General features: G+C 37.6%; 1 protein-coding gene across 2 annotated transcripts in view; it reads right to left on the bottom strand.

Moving 5' to 3' along the window:
* The window catches only part of SPECC1L (sperm antigen with calponin homology and coiled-coil domains 1 like), a 63,541-nt gene that overhangs the window by 10,743 nt on the left and 32,563 nt on the right, over nt 1-20,235 (bottom strand). For both annotated transcript variants that reach the window (XM_042015128.1, XM_042015127.1), the window contains exons 9-13: nt 19,478-19,569; nt 14,705-14,795; nt 12,725-12,808; nt 11,393-11,549; nt 7,888-7,990 (exon numbers count right to left, since the gene is read on the bottom strand). In XM_042015128.1, coding sequence (XP_041871062.1) covers nt 7,888-7,990; nt 11,393-11,549; nt 12,725-12,808; nt 14,705-14,795; nt 19,478-19,569 — 527 coding nt within the window. The remainder of the gene's footprint in view (nt 1-7,887; nt 7,991-11,392; nt 11,550-12,724; nt 12,809-14,704; nt 14,796-19,477; nt 19,570-20,235) is intronic.

The raw sequence follows: 20,235 nt of genomic DNA on the forward strand, positions 1-20,235 counted from the left end.
GGCACTCCTAAGGCAGAAAACTCCACCCAGAGCCAGTGTTCTGTGCCAGGCAGAGTGGGAATGAAGGCACTTGTACTTCTTGTCAAAGCAGTGCTTTGGACTTCAAATGAACAACAACCACCACAGTCTCCTCCAACAAGAGGACAAAACCAAAACTCTGGACAATTTCTAGAAGAATGCGAGGGAAATCTTTGTTTCCTGCTCAGCTTTAACACTTTTGATGCGAAGTGGCCCCGGTGCAGGTCCAGGCTCTGATGTCAGTGTACGTGCTGGGGCTCACAGTGCCCGGGGCCGGAGCCGCTCCTGCCGCACACGGAAACGGCGGCGCTGGAGACCCCCAGTCTGTGGGAACAGCTCTGCACACAGCTTCCTCCAGCCACAGGGGTGGGAAAATTTAAAAGCAAAAGGGAAAAAAAAGAAGGGAGAAAAAAAAGTGCTCCTTTCTCCTCAAGAGATACAGGAAATTGGATTTAAATTAATGCCTGGTTAAAACTTTCTCGATGTTACTTAAATTAGGGAAACATATGCAACACACAGTCTGAGGTTTTAAGGGGAAAAAAAAGGAAAAATGTCAGCTTGTTAAAGCCAATAAATTTCTACTTGTGTCCATTTACAGAAGTTACTTTTTGGAAAGTTCTTTCCTCCTATCCTGTAACCAGTAATGCCTCAGCTCACATCTGTGTCAGTAAGACGGATAAAGGTTGGGAGAGGAGCTTTTTCTTGTCACAGTCATGTGTGGCAAGCTGGCTATGTAAATCAGGTGTGAATGATCATATTTGCTTTGCTATACAATCCACTGAGGGAGAAAAAGCTTAGTCCTGAGCTTTTCAGCTCTTGGCTGAAATGTTCTCCCTCTGTCCCTGAGATGGCCAAGTGATGTGGGAATGGTAGGAGAAAGATGTAAACTGGCATTGCCACAGTGAAATTACAACAAGCAAAAGTCATCTTCCCTTAAACATTACAATAGTATAAACTAAAAACTTCGCTTTAACTATTAGTAAGTATCCATAGAATGCTGAATTTTTAATATAAACACTGGAGAGGAAAAGGGCCACTTAAAGTGCGCCTACAAGTTTGGTTGGTTCTCAAACAAAACCAAACTCAGAATACCCTTTTTTTCTAAATCATCTTGTAGGGTCCAGCTTTTATTATTAAGACAACAAGCAGAAAACAAACCCATCATCCAAGAATTTTAATGTATCCAGAGAAGCTGAATTAAATACAACGGAAGGAAACAATTAAAAGGGACTGGTTTCTGTTTCCAATTGCTCTAAGCATTATGAATTATTATTACCTCTCAGACTAAAAGAAGTATAATATTGGTCAGACAGTAAAAAACAAATCTAGAAATGGGACAGATTGTCATTTAAACTGAAAATTTAATTTTTCATGTAGGGCTTTGAGCACACAACTGGCACATTTAAATACAGCAAATTTTATTTCCTAAATGCTTTTAACTACTTGTGGTTTTTTTGAAAAAGCTTGGCCAGTATAATGAAATCAATCTTGCATTAAGCTCTTATTTCTCAAAGAATTGATGGTAAACAGAACATCAGCCTAAAATCTCTGACATAATTTCTTCTTTGTTACTGCTTTTATTAAGTAATTGGCTCTATTAAGACAATTCTGCTGGAATCTAATCTAGAATTATTCTTCAAGACATTTCAGACCACAAAGTATTAAAGCAACTGAAGGACATACTTTCAGATAAATTGTCAAATGAGGAATAAGCCTTTCTGGAGAGAGATGAACTAGAAGGGGATTTATCAGCCCTTGTCTATTAGTGATTAAGATGTAGGATGGGAATGAAGCTATCTCTAGTATTCGGGGTAGATGTTTTTTAAAAAGGCAATTCTAACAAAAGTTAAACCAGTAAGACCATTGTAATAAAAAGATCTGTAGAAGCCACTTTCCAAACAGGAGTAAGTAACAGAGTTAAAAATTTTTAAGTCCTTTCTGGAGACAGAACATAAAAATATAAAGTGAAAAATAGATGGTAATTAAACAACCTGGTAGATCCACAACCAAGAAACATTTCAAGCATTACTCAAGCCCCTATTGAACTGGAAACTGCAGAGTAGGAGTCTCTCTCACCACAAAATAAGTATTCCCTTGAGCTCATACAGAAAAAAAGACTAAAAACAGTATTCCCCATGAAACATTCTAGACTGCTTAACAGACTGGGCTCTGCATAACATCAACCAAAGATCTCTGCAAACCTATGACTTTTCTAAAATTCACCATTTAAAAGTGGTTTTAACCAGCATACTGCTAATTTAAAAAATTTCTTCTATTGCTTTTTGCAGTAATCCTAAATTAACAGGGGGTCTTCTAAAGTCAGTGAAATACTTTTTTTAAAAAAAGCAAGAAACAAATGTTAACTATTATAACCCAGTAATTCCTTACTTTTTTTTAGCCCCCCAGAAAACTTCCACAGCTAAAAAACCCCAAAAACATCAAGAAACCCAACTATACAAAACATGTTTTCTAACTCACAAGTTAAGAACAAAGTCATTTTAACCACTTGTTTAGACACAGCCACAGGTTCAATCTGCCTGAGCTATGGACATCAGAACTCCAGCAGAAGAGCATCCTGCACAGCAGCTATTTCTCCATCTCTTGTTCTGCACAAGGAGGAGAGATTCCCATATCCAAACTTGGTTTGGCTCTGAAAAGAGTCAGGACATGAAGAAAATAAAAAACATATGTCTATGTCTCTGTTGTATTAGTTAATTAAATAAGTGGGTTGAGAAAGCAAAACCATTAATATGATTCTGTGCTATAATATATTAAAGCCTTAAAATAAGATTTGGAGTTTAAGTGTACAGACCTTGGCAGGCTTCTTCCCATGGTAAAATGTAAGTAAAATGCAAGTAAAATGCTTTTAAAAGCTTTTACAGATACATACACAAATGAAACGAGTATCCATTACAGAAGATTACAAAGATAAACTATGAAAGAACTGCTACCCACGCTCCATTGAATCAGCATTCACTGACTCTCAAATCATGGAATAAAGCTGTGGCTATCTACTTCGGGCAGTAGGTAAGAACATAATCTGAAACAGACTTAGCAGCAGTCCCAACTACTGCCTGTCCAATCCCAGCCTCTGCAAAGGCAATAAATGGCAAACATAGACCAACAAAACCCTTAACCACTGACTGGTAATGTTCCTTTCCATACCAAACACGTTATTTTTCAGTTTGGGCACAAAAAAGAACCATAAAAGAAGCAGTCATTCTCACAAAATCCAGTAATAGCTTCAGACATTAATGTCTGAAACAGTTAGAGGTACAGACAGCTTCATAATTTATTCTAAATTTTGTCATAATTAAGTCTAACAAGTTGACATTTCTGTTGTATCAGAATCCAATCCAAACACAAAAAGGATGCATGTCCTTCCTTAACTCAAGAATTTTTGACTAAAGCATCAGCTTAAACCAAGGAGAGAAGTGTTTTGGCTTCCTGACTACTCTGATGAATCAACCAGACAGCACAGAATGCACACCCTAGAGTCAGTATTTGAACACAGGCTTACATAAGCATAGTCATGTCCTTTTCTTGTGCATTTTTAAAATCAATGTAGTACTTTGAATAGAATATAACCTAGCTTAGCATTGAGAAGTTAAAAAAAAAAAAAGCAACCCGAACCATCTTTTACATCTAGTTTTGTTATTCTACACTTACTGCTCAAGCACAAATGAAAATATTGCTTGATTTCAAGGTGCATTGAGCATAGCATTCCATGTTTTGTAAGACATGTAGCTTTGATCTGTACAGGAGCTAAAAATTAGGTGGTCTTTCCAGCAGAAAGCAGCATTGCATGAAATAGAGGACAGGTACTACAGGGCTACACTAAGAGTATCTGTACCTAGGAAGTGTGGAAAGCTTAAAGTTTAAACAAAAAATGAGTCAATTCTTGTTGCTATTTTGTGACAATTGCTTTTTTGGTGTCAAGACTTCTGGAAGTGAATTATCTCTCAGAATGCTGACAAAAATGGAAAATAAATTGAAATACTGCTGGAGATAAGAATGGGTAAGGACGTGTGTATCCTGTTTATTGGTCCTCTTTTAACATGAAACATGCATGCTCACATCCTTTTTGGGATTTTATTAGCTGCGTACTCAAAATGAAAGTAGCTGTGCTCCAGCCAGGGTAAATGCTCCACAACAGCTGGATGGGATTACTTTATGCTTTGAAGATATCTGGAATTTATGGCAGTTTCATGACACTGCACATATTTTAGAGCAGCCAGGAGGATTCCCTCCTCTGAAAATTGCAGGACTTGGGTCTGTACTCTGAAGCAGTGTCAGATCCTGAGCAAAGCTAACACACGATGAAATTTCAAGTATTTTGTGACTGTTGATCTGAAAACTAAAGGTGATTTGCTGCTCTTTTATCTAAATTCTTATCTTGAGAGCAGCTCTCCTCTTTCATGGCTTAGAGATCTGTTCAGCTCAGAGTATAATGCAGCTCAGTAACTTAATGTGTGCAATTGTGTCAAGACTGAACTGGCTCTGGATGGAAGTTAATATAGAATCTGCCTCTGCTAGCTCTGCACTGACCTTCTGCAGATCACCATTCTCAAAACCTAAGCTCCAAGGAGAAATTCTGCCTGCAAACAACATTCAGACAGCATATTAAAAGCTACAATACAGTAAGAGATTAAGTCATTCAGGTTTTTACACCAGTAATTTCTCTTATTTTCATTGGCTTATCAATCTAATTTTTTTATTGAGGTCTTGAAAAAACATTTGGAACACAGTTAAACATTAACAACTACATTTAAAGGTGACTATTCATTTATTCCCCTCCAAATCTGCTTGAATAAATCAAGAAAAAGTGTACAATGAAGTAATTTATAGGGATTTTTAACAGGGCTTATTCCACTATAATGGACTGAAATCAAGAGCTTCACCACACTATCATATTTGACTTATTTAGCATTCGCAAAGTTTCAGGCTTCTAAAGCAGAAATAAGTACTTAAGACTTTTAATCAAAAGCTTGAAAGCAATTTTCTGGAAGGGATAGGAAAGCAGGAGTTACTTCTCTTCCATTTTACTTGAGCAGACAAGAAACCCCGTACCAGTTGTACCAGACAATTCTGTAGTGCTGTATTCTCTGCAATTATCTTTTGAATAAAGAAAACCTTCTCTCTTTGAAACAGGACAGACTTTGGTGTGGCTTTTTTCTTCTTTAGTATTTTATCCTGCTGTTGTTGATAAGGATAAACCAACTCCACCACATCTGGTATATAACAGGCTGAAGCACTAGCAGCTCACCTATAACCCTGTACACCTTAAAAAAATTTTAGAAATTAAGATTTGCATCTGGCTACTTGTGTGATTACTATTTTTTAGTATTTATTAGCTATTTTCCACTATCCAGTGCAAAATATAATGCCAGGGATGAAAGGGAAAACAGTGCCAGGAGCAAACATGTCTCTGTTAGAAATGGAGCTTTAACTCAACATGTACAGTTTTATCTTCCCTGTGAAACACCAACAGCTGAAATAATTTTCTGTAAATACCTTACATGCACTTATGCATAAAAACCTACAGCTGTGGGACATCACCTCCAGGTGAGAGGGAGAAAACAAGACAAAAAAGTGATTACTGTTGCCAATGGATATAGAAGGAGACATCTTTCTATGCTGGCAAAGACATACTTGAAAAATACTGGTTTACAGGGTTTTACTTAAGTGTGGGTAGTTTAATATGAATAGGACAAAATTAACAAAATAATTATTCTGAAGCAAAAGGCTTCTAACACTTCCTTTTCTTTGTTTCCAAAGGATGGTTACCATCTTCCGGGTCATTTTGGAACTTGTTACAGACTCAATTTGCAAGTATCTTTCCTTTAGCCTGCCATATTTACAGCTAATATTGGCCAAACTGGTAACTGTATAGAAATTGGTGACTGGATAGAAAGTGACCTACTTCTCTTCCTAGAGGAAAAGGCTCTGATATTTAGGACTCATGTTCTGTGAGGCTCCTGCAGCAGCTCAGCGACAGAGGAGGGCTGGGCAGCCAGCATGTACCTGCAGCTCAGAAAAGCATGTGCTGGCTCTTACCCAGGTGCTAAACCAAACAAAAGCAACAGTGGTACAGAGGAAAAATAGAAGTTCTAATGATAGGAAATGCTGGGGAGAAAAGGGAACTGTGGCAGCGTGTGAGACACCAGGAAGAGCTGGAGGTAAAGAGGGTATCCTGTCCATGCCTGGAGGACAGGGAAGGAAGAAGAGGTGAGTACCTTTAAGCAGGACTGAATGAAGAAGCTTCATTACGCTGATGCTTGTTTACTGTTTGTCAGTTTTGAATACACATAGTTTTTTAAAAAAATTAAAATGAAGCAGAGATTCATTGAAAATAAAAAAAGAAAAAAAACCTTATCTGGTATTGATAACATTGAGATGCCAGAAAGCTGGATAAGCACTGTTCACAATGAATACAGTGCTGGGTATGTTTAAAACATTAGAACACCACCAACACGGTGTTCAACCAGAACTGAATTTCAGGCGATGCTGCAAATAATCAAATTCTGTACAACCAAGAAATGAAAAATGAGTGTGCCTAAAGCAAAAGACATTCTTCTACAAGAACTAACTTAATATAACCTCCTGATACTATCTTGCAGTTTCAATGAAGGCATTGCAACGGCTCTGCAGATGCTCTGTGCTCAGTACCATGCTGCAGGTTTTGAAGCAAGTACATAAAATCTCAAAACCTATCCTTTTACCACTGTTTATAAAACTCAAGAAATTATAAGCAGCAATCTGTAGAATCAGAAGCAAATTCTTGCATGTGCACACAACTACAGAATTAAAAGTTTGGAATAATTTCTATCACTTTTCCTAACCAGATTAGTGAAGCTGTCAAATTCATCTTTCATTTCAAGACGATATGGGAAAATATTTTTGCACTTAGTTCGAGGATTTATAAAGAAATATAACATCCTGCCTTTTTTAAAACGTGGGGAAGGAGAAAGGCTCTTTCCACAAAGCTGCTTATCCTCAGAAATAGCACAGTTTAGTACCAGACGTGCCCCAGGAAGAGGGGGAGGGCTTATATCACAGCCTGTCCATTGTGCTGAAGGAGGACTTTTCCTATGGATGGGCGACCATCCTGTTATGCAGCTCTCAACTTCCTTCTGCATTGTGAGGCTCAAGTCATGGAAAGAGTAAAGTTCTTAAACTGAGGATTGTGTTGGGAACTCCAAACACTTTCAATACAAGTTAACCAAACAAATACATCATGGTCAGACTATTAACATCCTGGTTTAGTTTGCTGAAGCCACTATTCTTTTGAAAAAATAATGTAATCAGCAGAACTCTGGACAGTTATCTTGTTAGTTCTTTTGGCTTCTGATAACATTTGGACCAAGTGAAAAAAAAAAAGTCTGCAACCACAGTGGAGAGCCAAGTTCAAATGCAAGACCACGCCACCTTCACAAAACAAACTATCCCTAATAGGCTAAATGGGAGTGCATTCAAAGATCCTAAAATACCCCTACGATAATTACCTATTAAAAAAATAAATCTCTGGAGTCTGAGAAATGGTACTCTAGCTGCATTTGGAAAACATTAATTTAAACCTTAAGTTGATAAAGTTTCAGCTCCAGTTTCAGAAGTGCAACCTGTGAAAGGCTGATTTCAAGTGCCTCAATGGGAGGGCAGCTGCCCCCTTAAGAAAAAGCTGTTACTGCATGGAGCAAAGTGACTGAGGAGCTGTTGGTGCTGGAGCAGGACTCGGAGCACACGTTCCAAGGGGAGGGTACAGTACATGCCAGGGCCACTCAGTATATGCAGTCAGGTGTGGAGCAGCCTGGGCTGTGTCACGGGCAGGCTCCACTGCTGGCCCACAGCGTTAGCCAGCTCTGCAGGTACCTGATAGCCCTCTGTTTTCTTCTGGCACCACTTCAGCAGGGCGTTCCTCTTGGAGCCTCCATACTCTCTTGCTAGGGCAGACAAGGGATCTTTCCTCTCTTCCCTAGGAACAAGGCCAGAAGAGCTTATAACGCAACAGAAATAGGTATTTATAAAGGCTTAAATAGAAGGACAAATTCTTGGCACATTGAAAGTAGCAGGATACAGCACTACTGACTGAGAAACAGAACACACAGGAATACCTGCAAAAGACTTGAGACTTAGTTTGGAGTAATTCTTTCATTAGCAAATCATCCTTCTTTTTCCTTTAAGCTTTTTTTTACTAGATCTTTCCACCTCAATTATATTTCTTTCTAAGAATTTGAAAAATTAAACTGACAAACAGTAAGTTCTAGCCTGAGCCATTAAGCTAACTCAAGTGACTTTATTTTGTATTTAGAAAGAGAATAAACTGATGCTATCTCTTTTGCATTTCATGGCTGATTACAAATGTCACCTTGAAACAACAAGTTTGCATATGAGCAGCACGGCTTTATTAACAGAACATTTGCCTGAGACCTGGAGTTCTCAAAAAAGAAGGGGGAGATCTATGTAGGCTGATCTGCCATTTGCTATTAGCACAATAAAAGCAGTCAATTCATTTCAATTCCAGTTTGTCAAGCTATCTTAAGTAATTTCTTCCTTAAGAAAAAACTGGGGAAGAAAAGAACAACCTAACTAAGTTGGCCATTTTTTCAGGAGTTTTACTACAAGCATCTCTTTACCAGGCTTCAGAAATTAATTCTTAGATTAAAAAACATATATTATAGAGACTAATACTTCTTTAGTGGCCTAGTTACATGATTCAGTATTTCTATAGATATTAGAATAAACAGTCTTTGACAAAAAGAGCAAGTACTACACCACTATGGATATTAGTTACTGCACGTAAAGTGTGCCAGAAGTTGTTCTTATTTTTAATAATCTCCATTTAGAAAATTAAAATCAGATAGCTATCAGTGAACTGCAAAGACTTCCCCATATGCCATTTTTAAAGAGCACTATCAGATGTAAGCAAGATTTTCAGAGCATTCTCAGAGATGATACCCTAAGTTACTCTTTGTGAATATTTCCCAAAAGACAAAGGGATTGTACACATTCAGTCTCAAATCTTCAACTCTTTGTTTTTTACAGCCCATGTGGTGACTGGAAAGAGAGGTGGAATGTGGAAATACATATCATCTGCTGCAGATTTACAGGTAGCAATTCTCTAGCTCCTGCTAAGGGAAAAGAAAGCATCCATGGAATGTGGATTTCTTCCTGCGTGTGTGCTATAAACAGAACACCAGAGACTGTTCCATGGATCAGCATCTCTTGGTCAATGCATAAAAGACATCATGGCCCAATAGACAAAGAAATGTTTTAAGGCACTAATCTTAAGTATATGTATTGCAATTTTCTTGGCCAGTCTTCACTGACATATGGATGGGCAGGATCTCAAAGTTACTTAGAAAGAGGTAACAGCTGAAATAGCCATGAAAATATATGCTCAGCAGGACAGTAACACAAAACAGTAACTGCTATCTTTGATGCTGAGCCTTCAAACCTAACTGCTTATCTTGATTTAACACAACAAGGAAGTCAATAATTGTGTATTTTAAATATGAAATCAATTATCTGAATAGGTCAGTGTACCTAAATTTCATAGGCACCACACAGCCAGAATGATGCTTCAAGAAATTCTGTACTTCAGTTCTTAAATCAATATAAATATCAACAACTTACATTGGTGTATTTTTTCCTTTGGTGATTGAAACAAGTAACAATGGAATTGCATATTCAATCTATAATGAGGGTTATGCAACACTATGAGAACTGAAGAACAGAGATCTGGGGCAACAATAGAACTCAAATAAAAATATCCCTCTCTCTTTACGCTAAACATACTGTTTAGCCATGAGGGAGCTGTACAGCCTGTTCTCAAATTCCAGCAAGAGCACACGGCTTATATCAGGTTCTCACAGTTATGAAAACACTGCTGAAAAAAATAAATTAGCATTAAGTTGTATGGAGACAATGAAAAACGGCTTGACATACAAATCTTACAAGTTCACACATTAGGTCAACTGCATTTCAAATCAAAGAGCTAATGAAGTTTCAACTAGAAGAGGGAACAGAAAACTGCAAGTATTTATTCTAGTGAACTACACTGATAACTGTTTATCTTACAATAACTTTCAGAAAAAGGTAGGGGAAAACAGAGAAACATGATCATGTAACAAACTGAACTCCAGCAGTGACACTCCGAGTGGCTCCAAAGGCCACACTCATCACCACACACCCACTGCTGCACAGTCCATTAAGTCTTTTGTAGTACTGAACATTGCAGGCAATGGTTGGGCAGCACAATAATGATTTCACAATTATAACTGTACAGTTTCACCCTGGAATGCCACACTATTTGCTCCAGTCTGCAGGCTGACACCAATACATCTCAATGTTACCAGTTCAAAGTTCATACACAGGTGTTTTACATTTTTTTTAAACTTATTTCTGGATGTACTCAGTTTAAATGTAGGTGCTAACATACACATTAATTGTTGGTAGTAAAGCACCCACAATTAAACTCAGTTTAATTTCTGCACAACAAAAGGAGGGCAGCACTGAGGCCTGTCCCAGGCTGATTTCAGGGAAATCACTTTCAAAAGCACCCACAAGCTGTGAATACATCAGAATTTTTTACATATTGCAAGTGTCTCTGAATATTAAGGGTTTAATACTTCTGCTGTACAAAAGCTTTGTCAGGAAGCTCTGTGAGAAATGGTCTTGACAGAGTTATTTAACATTTGTCTGCCAGTTTTCCAACCTATGAAGCAGAGCTGAGGACAGACTTCACTTGGATAACATGAGGACTAAATACTTTGAAGTCCTCTGACTGATAACACAACAGAGAGGAACAGCTTTAAATTTACCACAGACCTATCTTTTGTCTTACTAATCAAAGGAGGTTGTCTGGCCATTTGTTGCTCAGACTTGCACTATGATTCCATCTGTGGGACAAAAAACCCCAGGCCCATTCACTCATGGTTATTAAAAAAGACTTGCCAGTGTCTGAGATTAAGACCTGGGCATGCTGCTTTTTGACTTCAAGTGGGATTACAGAAGTTAAGGTTTATCAGGGTCTCCCTGGGTCCAAGCCAGTCTGCATGATCGACTCCATGTGCTGTAAGTTCACTTCCTGAATTTGGCTTCATGGTATTTTGAACTGGTATTATTATTTAGTGACATGACTTTGCTTGCTTTTCTAGTGGACTATAAAGCTCTGGTATAAACTCATAAGTTTTAAAAAGCTTAACTTTTAGTCTAACTTTTAAACATATACTGAGCTGCAGAAAACCCTTTCTGAAGCTCTTACAGATTAGTGAAGATCATTACTGTGTGGGGTCTGCAGTCTCAACACCAATATTATATACTAGGGGTATCCAGACAGACAGCTGTGGAATTAACCCAAATATAGGATTTTTACCTTATTCTGCTTCTGGTTGTAGGGGTGACTGATGCTGTAGGAGAAGATGAGAGGGACAGCTGTGGTGAGGTGGTACCCATTGCCATGAGAGATGCTGGAGATGCTCCATCAGGTGCACTGATGTCCCGCTTGATTTCTTCACTACTTCTTCGAGACACTAAGGGGGGGGGATTGCCCATACATTTATCATTTGCGAACATAAAAACTTTCAAACTTGCTCTCAGACAAGCATTAGTTCAGAAACCAAGCATAGAAACCTATATCTAATACTAGGTTTCAGCATTCTTTCCACTTTGGAAATATGAAGGATTTAGACTGCACTAGAAACATTCATGATCAAGCCTGTATTTTGAAGCAAAGAAAATTTTCATAGATGTATCTTAATGGAATATCACTACTTCCATTTGAAGGATTTAATGAATGAGAAGGAATTTTAACATCAAAGCATTTACTTTCCTCTAGTCCATATACTTACATTGCGAAGCTTCACGTAGTTAAGGAAAAAGAAAACCAAATCAGTTTAGAGATGACAGCTGTTTTATTTCCAATTAATTTTAATGAAGAATTTGCATGTATGTGATGCTCTGGACATTAATTAAATATCATCAAGTATATCAAACGTTGACCTGAGACCAGTCAGACACATTCCACAGAGTTTGCTTCATTTTATCAGAGGAAATGATTTTTCTTTCAAATGAAAGCACAAGCACTGTACTCTGTAAAACCAAATCTGGAATTGTTACATGTTCTCTACATGGAAGAGTTTCCAGTTAAAAGTATGAGGCTTGCCTTTATACTTAAATGGTCACCATTGTTTATGTTTCTGCAAATCAAAGATTCAACTCTCCACGTAAATCAGAGACTTATTTTCTAATGACCTGGAGGCAAGTACATTAATTTATAAATACCAGACACAAGAATTTTGGTTTTTAGGACAAATAAAACTACCTAAAACTTGTAAGCATTTACACAAATATAGGCTTTTAAAAAAAATATTTATCTAAAATCAATTCTGCCTAGATTATACAAAGCATCATTTTCACAGTATCACACTATTCGTGCTGTAATTCATAAAGATTTGGTTTTAGAAGCCCCTGCTGATACTGACATACTAGTATATACAGCTTGATAGTAAATTAACACTCTGCATAAACTTGTATTTAGCAAGTCTGTTTTTTTTCAAATCCAAAGTTAACATCAAATGTCTGGCAACCACCATCAGCAATACTGAAGAATATTTGTAGGTTATGCCAGTCACAAAGTAGACCTGTAAGTACGTGGCTGAAATGAGAGTTCCTGATTTTCCTAATCACCTAAAACCCATGGTATTACCTGAAATAGATTTGGCACTTTCCATAGCAGGGACTCTTGGCAGAGACGCTGGCCGGCTGGTGGAGGATGTTCTCAACAAATGTTCTGGACAAAGAAAAAGGAGGGCGATCATCATTACTGAAGATTCCAGTCAAATGTAAGACATTTAGGTTTGAGTCATGAATATTGCCTGAGTTTGGCTATTTTAGGGAGAGCAATTGATTTAATCTGGAAGATAGAGAAGCCCTAAAATTGCCCATTGCCAATGAAGTGCACTAGGAATACAACATGACCACCTTAATCCTTTTTCCCTAAAGCCTCTTGCTAATCTGCATGCCCTGGTATAAAAAAAAACCAAACAAAAAACTCTTACACCAAAGGGCTGAGAAAGGAACCCCCATTCAGCACATGGTCAAAAATACTCAACATGCCCTTCACAGTGTTCAGTGGTAAACCAGATTGCTTTGTCCCTCAGGTTATTTCTTTTTTCCTCCTCTCTGGTTTGTTGTATTGGCATTTTTTGGGCTTTAGGGGTTTTAAAAATTTTATTATTAAATAAAACTACACATTTTTTCCTTTCTTCCTCCATGGAGCAGAGTCTAAAAGGTGCCTTTACATATTGTATTGCAAGATTAGTTCTGCCTAACGCCAATGAGTTTAAAAAAACTACATCAAAATTAATTTTCTGTAGCAACAAAACAAAGCTATTTCCTATTATGAAATATTCCTTCAAGTAAAAACTGCAAACAAAAGGTTTACATACTCCTATGTAGAAACACTTAGAAGACAGTGATTTGAATATAAAACCTCATGGAAACAAGGATTAAGGAAAGTGAAACCCCATTTATTAGTTGAAGATGTGACATAAGAAACATACATTGCTACAGACATACATTAAAAATATATCTGTATGGCTGTAAACAGGAATTCTGTCTGCCACTCTCACTACTGGAACACAGTCCTGGCTCCTGCATTCACTGACTCTAAGGAAAACACAAAAGCCATGTAAAACATACCACTCATTTTGTGTTTAAGCTTATGTCTACCCATGAACTCTGTAATAATTAAAGAATCCTGAATTATCTTCTTGGAAAGGCATTTCAATATTCCTAAAAATATCAAAGTTTCTAAAATTAAAACTGCAGCTGCATTGTACAAATAGCCTCAATATGGATTCAACAAAAGCAAGAAGGAAATCTGGCACATACAGACTATTGTGAAGTGCTACAGAAATAAGAAACCCAACCCTTTAGAAAACATCAGGCCTCAGGAATACCAAATTGAGAGGAAATATTCTGCCTGGAGTCATATGGGGATTATCTTGAGAAACATCTACACACAAAAAGCCCCTAAAGCAGGCATAAATCAGAGAGCTACACCCAACACATGATAGCCATTCATTCTCACAGGAAAAGCACATTGTGAACAGTGTTTTGAGAGACAAAACAAAGTTCACAGAACAGGGAAATATTGGGAAATAGATAAATCAACACTTGATTCCATTCAATTTTTCATCTGGCTCCTGAAGATTCAATACTTAATACATTTATTTTATTATTCACATGCAATACAATGCCAACCATCACCCTTGTTTCGTTTCGGGGGGTTAAAAAGCCTGCAACCACACAAATAATGTAACCCCAGAGGTGGGATATTTTAGTATCTGGGACACCTGCAAGATATGTCCCTGAAATTATCTTATCTTGATTTTACAAGTGGTCTTAGTTTATGCACACACTAAAACTTGTCAGAATAATATCAAGTTATCAGCATGCAATTGTGGTTCTGTTGAAAATTCAAAAAAGCATCTTTATGTTACACCACCACGTGTGGTGAAACACAAATAAAAAGAACTTAAACATGAGATATTCTATGATTCTATGAAGATATTTCAATAATAAAAAGTACGTAACATGATCATGTCTTGGATACTAAATAACTTTTTTTAAAAGTATTAATAGCAGTGCTAAAACCAAAGTTTAAATGAACTTGAATCAGTACCTTGAACAGGAATTTCTGCATAGCTTGGTCTTTTGTCTGTCAGTGTAGCAAGGGGTTTTGAAGCCGAGATTGGCCCACTTATGGAATGCCTCTGAAATGGAAAAATACTTCTGTCAAACCTAACTGGAAGGTAAAAAAACAAATGTGGAATTGCAGAATCAGCTTTAGAAACTCAGATATTACAGTATTACTCATTTTTAAAGAACTATGAAATTAAAGGAACCTTTGAAAAATTTTCCTTCTTTACTTTAAAAACCTTTACTTTTGCCAGTCTGACTATGCCTTAATCCTGCAACATTTACTTCTTTAAACTGAAACCTGTTCCTCAGATCAATGTCAAAAATTAAGGCTGTGAATTCTCTTGCAGTTTTTATATTAATTCTCACCTTCATTTATATTTTGTTTGAACAAACCTGTTCTGGTTAAACTTGATGTGTTTATTTAAACCAATACAACCCCCTATATAAAGCCAAGGGTTTAGTGCATGATTTGTGTTATTAACATAAGCCTTTATAGCTTTGTGCCTCTTCCTGGAAAATTGGGATAATGGTGTAATGGGTACAGTGACCCAAAGTACTCTTTGCTAAGAAAAACACTACTGAAAAAATGGAGTTTATTCAGAATGTCAAGAGCTTTTGTTCCCACATATTTAATTGAGATGCTCTGGGAACAAATGGAGAGAGACATTTTATTATTTGTCGAAGATGTAATAAAACACAAATTTTTTTTTTTTTGCCTTCTCAGGTCAGTTTAATTTTTGTTCTCCTCTAAATAGCTACGAATTGAGCATTCTCAAGTTTCATATAAAATATTTAGCAATATATGACTTTTAGCAAGGACATGATCACAGATATACTAAGACTTATAACACAATTCAGTAAGCACTGAATAGGACTAAAATAAGCATTTTAGTCTCACACGGTGAACTGTACAAAGCAATAATTACCCTTATAGTTACTGAAACTCAGATTCAGTTGCTGAAGACTCATGGAGGATCACCCACAATTATTTCAAATTAATAATTTCAAAGAGCCTATTGCAAATTATAGTTCATTTTTTATTCACCCTGTCCTTTCTATTAGATTCCAGTATTTAATCATAATCAGTCCACTAACGTGTTTATCATGAAAACTCTTTCAAGGTCTCCATCTGGCCCAAGGTTAAATGAGTCCTATCTTCATAAAATACTAAAGGTCAGATGTTTCTCATGACAAATTATGTAGGCAAGACAGACAAATCCAGAATTGTGATTAAAACAAGGTAACGGTATATACTTTACAGCACCCCATAGCACAGGCAGGATTACAGGGCTATTTATTCATCACTTAGAATCAAACTAGAGTTATGCTTTTGTGCTAGAAGTCAAATGGAGAGAACAACTGCCAACGTACAGCATGAAGAATTTCATCACTTCATATATCCAATGTCCTGCACATGCATGACAAAGATTATACCTTTAAAGGTGAAAGTGACTGTGGTTGTGAGCCATGCACAGAAATGCCCACAACAGCTTCCCCCAAGAGCTAGTATTGCACACTTACATCATCTACTTAAAAAAACCCCAAATATTTCCTAACTAAAGGACAAGAACTGTACCAAAGTGAGCCATTTAACTGCATCTCCCCATTCCAGGAAACAGCTAAAATGGATAATGAGGCTAAAATAAAAATATTTCATTTTGGTTAGCTTTGGGACTGGCACTGCAAAGACAGGAGAGTACAGAGCTCAACCAGGAAACACAGGTATGTACAGAGCTGGATAGCCATGTACCTTTATCACTTAAAAACAAACATCCTTTATGGATATCGTCAGAAAGCAGCTGTATCACTCAACTGATAACTTACTGTGTATTGGTCTTGTCTCTTTGCAATAAAACAAACTGATTGTCTTTTTGCTCCTGTTGACACTGCAGCCAGGGCTGCATTGCACTGTTTGGTTCCTTATTACATATCTTACAGCTGCCCGCAGTAACACAGTGACTAACACACTGCAAACCAGAGGAAAATGAACCAACTGATGTTTATCTACTTTCACCTGCCTTCATCTATGTATTAGTAGCGGTGCACAGGTCTCTGGGAGATGCTTTAAATTTGAAACAGAACTATGGCAGGATGAGCTAATCACTTCAAATATTTGGCTTCTGACTTGTCACTCTTGTGTCTGTTGTCAGCTATGGAAGGAAACATGACCATCGGCCACTATCCAGGTACCTCTTTATGATCACTTTGCACTTCATGCCAGTGCACCTACACATGGCAATTGCAGAACAAACACAGTTTTTCACATATTAACTAGTTAAGATATAGGAAGTCTTTGACACTAAATTGCTTGGACCCTGGAAGTTTATACGCTCAAAGCAAACCAGGACATTCAGTGGTGACCTGTAAATCTGAAACCATGTCTGCTTCAGAGAGCCCTCCAGCTACAAAACAGAAAAAGAAAGTACCCAGGGAAAGCAGCAGATACATTCCCTTGTCCTTATATTCCTCCCTAGGCATCTGCTTTGGTCACTCCCAGTGGCATACCAGACCAGCTAAGCTTTGGGCTAACCCAGCAAGGGTGTTTTCACATTCTGAAGAGCATTCTCTTCATACTTCTCTTCCTAAATTGTTCTACAGTACTGCTAAGAGCCATAGTAAAACACAGCTGTGTTCCACTGCAGACTTGGACCTGAAGCCAGAAAGGGTTTTGTTTGTTTTGAGTTGCAGAATATCCAAGAATCTATCTCCTTACACATGCGCACACAGCTGTAAAGAAAAACAAACCAAGCAAACAAAAACTCTTCAAGACTGAGGAAATTCATGACACAGTCCAAAGACAAAGCACATGGTTGATGCATCTGTACTTGGACAATATTTTTTGCAACCAATCCATCTTATCAAAGTATCAACACTGTGCCAGGTTCTTAGTAGGTATTCATGTAAATATTTCCCCTGTGATAGCATTTAAAAGCAACCGAGATTAATGATAATAAACTGCAACACTCATACAGAGATCCACCTTTCCTCAAAGACCCTAAGCCATGGATGACTTCTATAAGGTGGGAGCCAATAAGTCAACTCACATTGTGATTACTTATTAAAATCTTGCTTTTCAATTTCAAGAGAGCACAAACAAAAAAAATGTTTAAAAAAATACCACAGAACACAACAGTAGAAAGTAAGGCAGCAATATGAAAACAAAGAAAACTCAACCCCCTTTCTCTCGAGCAGAAAATATTCACATAACTGAGGTCATGAAACCAAATTGCCTTCTCGATAATTACTCGATAAGCACTTTGAAGAAAACCACCTATCTTCAGAAAGACAATAGAAGCTGTTTTCATTTACACACCCTCCTTTTTGTTTTTCAGGCAATGTTTCCCACTAATGAGTAGCCAGCTGTTAATGACTTGGGTCTACACCAGAAGTTGAATTCAAAATTCAAGTAATTCTGGCAGATCAAGTACATCAAACAAGAGCTTGTAAACCTGAGCAGCTCTGCTGTATTCTAAGAGATTACTTTGGTTCATGGTTAATTTACAGGTAAATAAAGTGAGATAAGCCTTAGGCTTCACCAAAAAGTCTTCTGTCTGCCAAAGGTCTAGTTCGGCCCTTTAGAACATGAGATTAAGTCTGCCTTCTCCTACAAGAGCACAGAAACAAACAGAAATATAAAGACACATCAATAGGAACAAAGCATCTGTCAGCGAACTTGTCACATTTAACTAATTTAGAAAACTGCTGTAAAGAGTGACTGAACCACAAGAAGCAGCAGAAGCTCTCCCAACAAAACATTTAATTCTTTCTCTTTGCTTTAAGGCTATCTATTTGTTTCATGAAATTCACTCTTAAATTAATAAAAGCTGCATTAGTCTGAGAACAGGAGAACAGTCAATCTGTTCCAGGTACTGTTCCTTGAGGACTAAAAGCTAATATGGATACAGAGTCCTCAGTTCAAGCAGAGAGAATGTATTACCAAATCACGCTGACCTACAGTAAAAATCAAGTTTTGGAATTTTGGATGGCAGTGTCTTGAAGGCAACAGGAGAATCATGGATATTGAAGGAGTAAAACAAAGTACATTCTTTTATTTTTCTTTATGAATCTGGTCCCCTCTGCTTTGTCCTTAAACTTGTTGGGTTCTGCCAAAATCTCACTTCACACAGCAAGTAAGATAATAAAACCAGCAACGATCTATAAAGCTGAACATCAGAGTCCTGGCAATGCCATCTCAGTGCACCCAGGCTGCTGCAGTACCTGAGCAAAAGGACAAAGCTTCAGAGGGGACAGCACAAAACACACAGCACCATCACACACTGGCCAAACCCTGTCAGTACAAAATGAACAAAGATCATAAATTTGCAATTATTTCAATCCTCCCTCGTCAGGCCTGTATTGAAAGATACATTTACACTGATGATTGCTGACAGATTCTGCACAGACCTTAGTCCACTGCCAAAGGGGATTACTGTTGTTTTCCTGCCAGGCACAGGACTAAGAACTGACTAACAGCAACTGTACAGCTAAGGAATGCAAATAAAGTCTTCCTCTCATGATTTTTAGTAGCACAGGAATAGCAATGGTTGGGAATATTTAACAAGAACTTCCAAATTTCCAACATGGTTCTCAGTGAAAGACTCTTGTTAGACTGAACAGTTTAGTAATTACTTACTTAAGGCAACATTTTATCATTATTTCCCCAACAAGTCAGCCAACATTTGTATGTTACCACCTGTAGTTTCACACAGTCTTCTTCACAGAGCAGGATTAAGTGCAGTCATAAGACACCCACCTGCATAGGGGATACAGCAGCAGCTGGGGGAGTTTTCATGGGACTTGGGCTCAGGGGAGTGCGAGGAATTGTGGCAGCAGCAGGGCTTGGAACTAGGAGGAACATGGAAAGGAAGCCATTGTGAGCATGACACTGTTCTGCAGTGCAACAGGAGACTGCTAAAGCCAACTCTCACCTTGTACTTTACATTACCAGTTTTACCAGATCACACTTTCAGAATTTCAATTAGCAATTGACTGAAAAGTCATTTGAAAGTATGCCTACACATTTACTCCCCTGCAATTACCTTCATTTTCTGTCTTTCTATCATCCATGGTAAAAGCGTAAGTTTGCTGGGGGTGGACAAGGCTAAGGTGCAGGATACTATTACCTTGGCAGATGTAAATCATGGCATTACTAGTTCTCTGATCTTCAGACAATTAAAGAGATAGCAGCAGGCTCCTGGCTCTGCCAGTAATACAAGAAAGATAAACGATATCACCTGCTTCTCCTTTCTAGTTTCTAATCAAAGTCCACAAGCACTAGACATTATATACCTAAATTTTGGGATTAAACAAATAACATGTTTAGAAATATACGAAACAGAAAAATTCTAAATTGGTGAATCAGTAATCTGATTATTTAACAACATGATTAGCATGAATACTGAGGTAGAAGGCAGATATTAGTTTGAAATAAAAGATTACAACGAAGGAAGAGGGGATTTATCATTTAACTAAACTAACTCTGGCAAGAAAGCACCTTCCTCCAGTAACACA

The sequence above is a fragment of the Corvus kubaryi genome, unplaced genomic scaffold, assembly GCF_017639235.1.
Source record: "Corvus kubaryi isolate FWS band 111438036 unplaced genomic scaffold, C.kubaryi_AGA036_p1.0 split3-37173, whole genome shotgun sequence".
NCBI classification, from domain to species: Eukaryota; Metazoa; Chordata; class Aves; order Passeriformes; family Corvidae; genus Corvus; species Corvus kubaryi.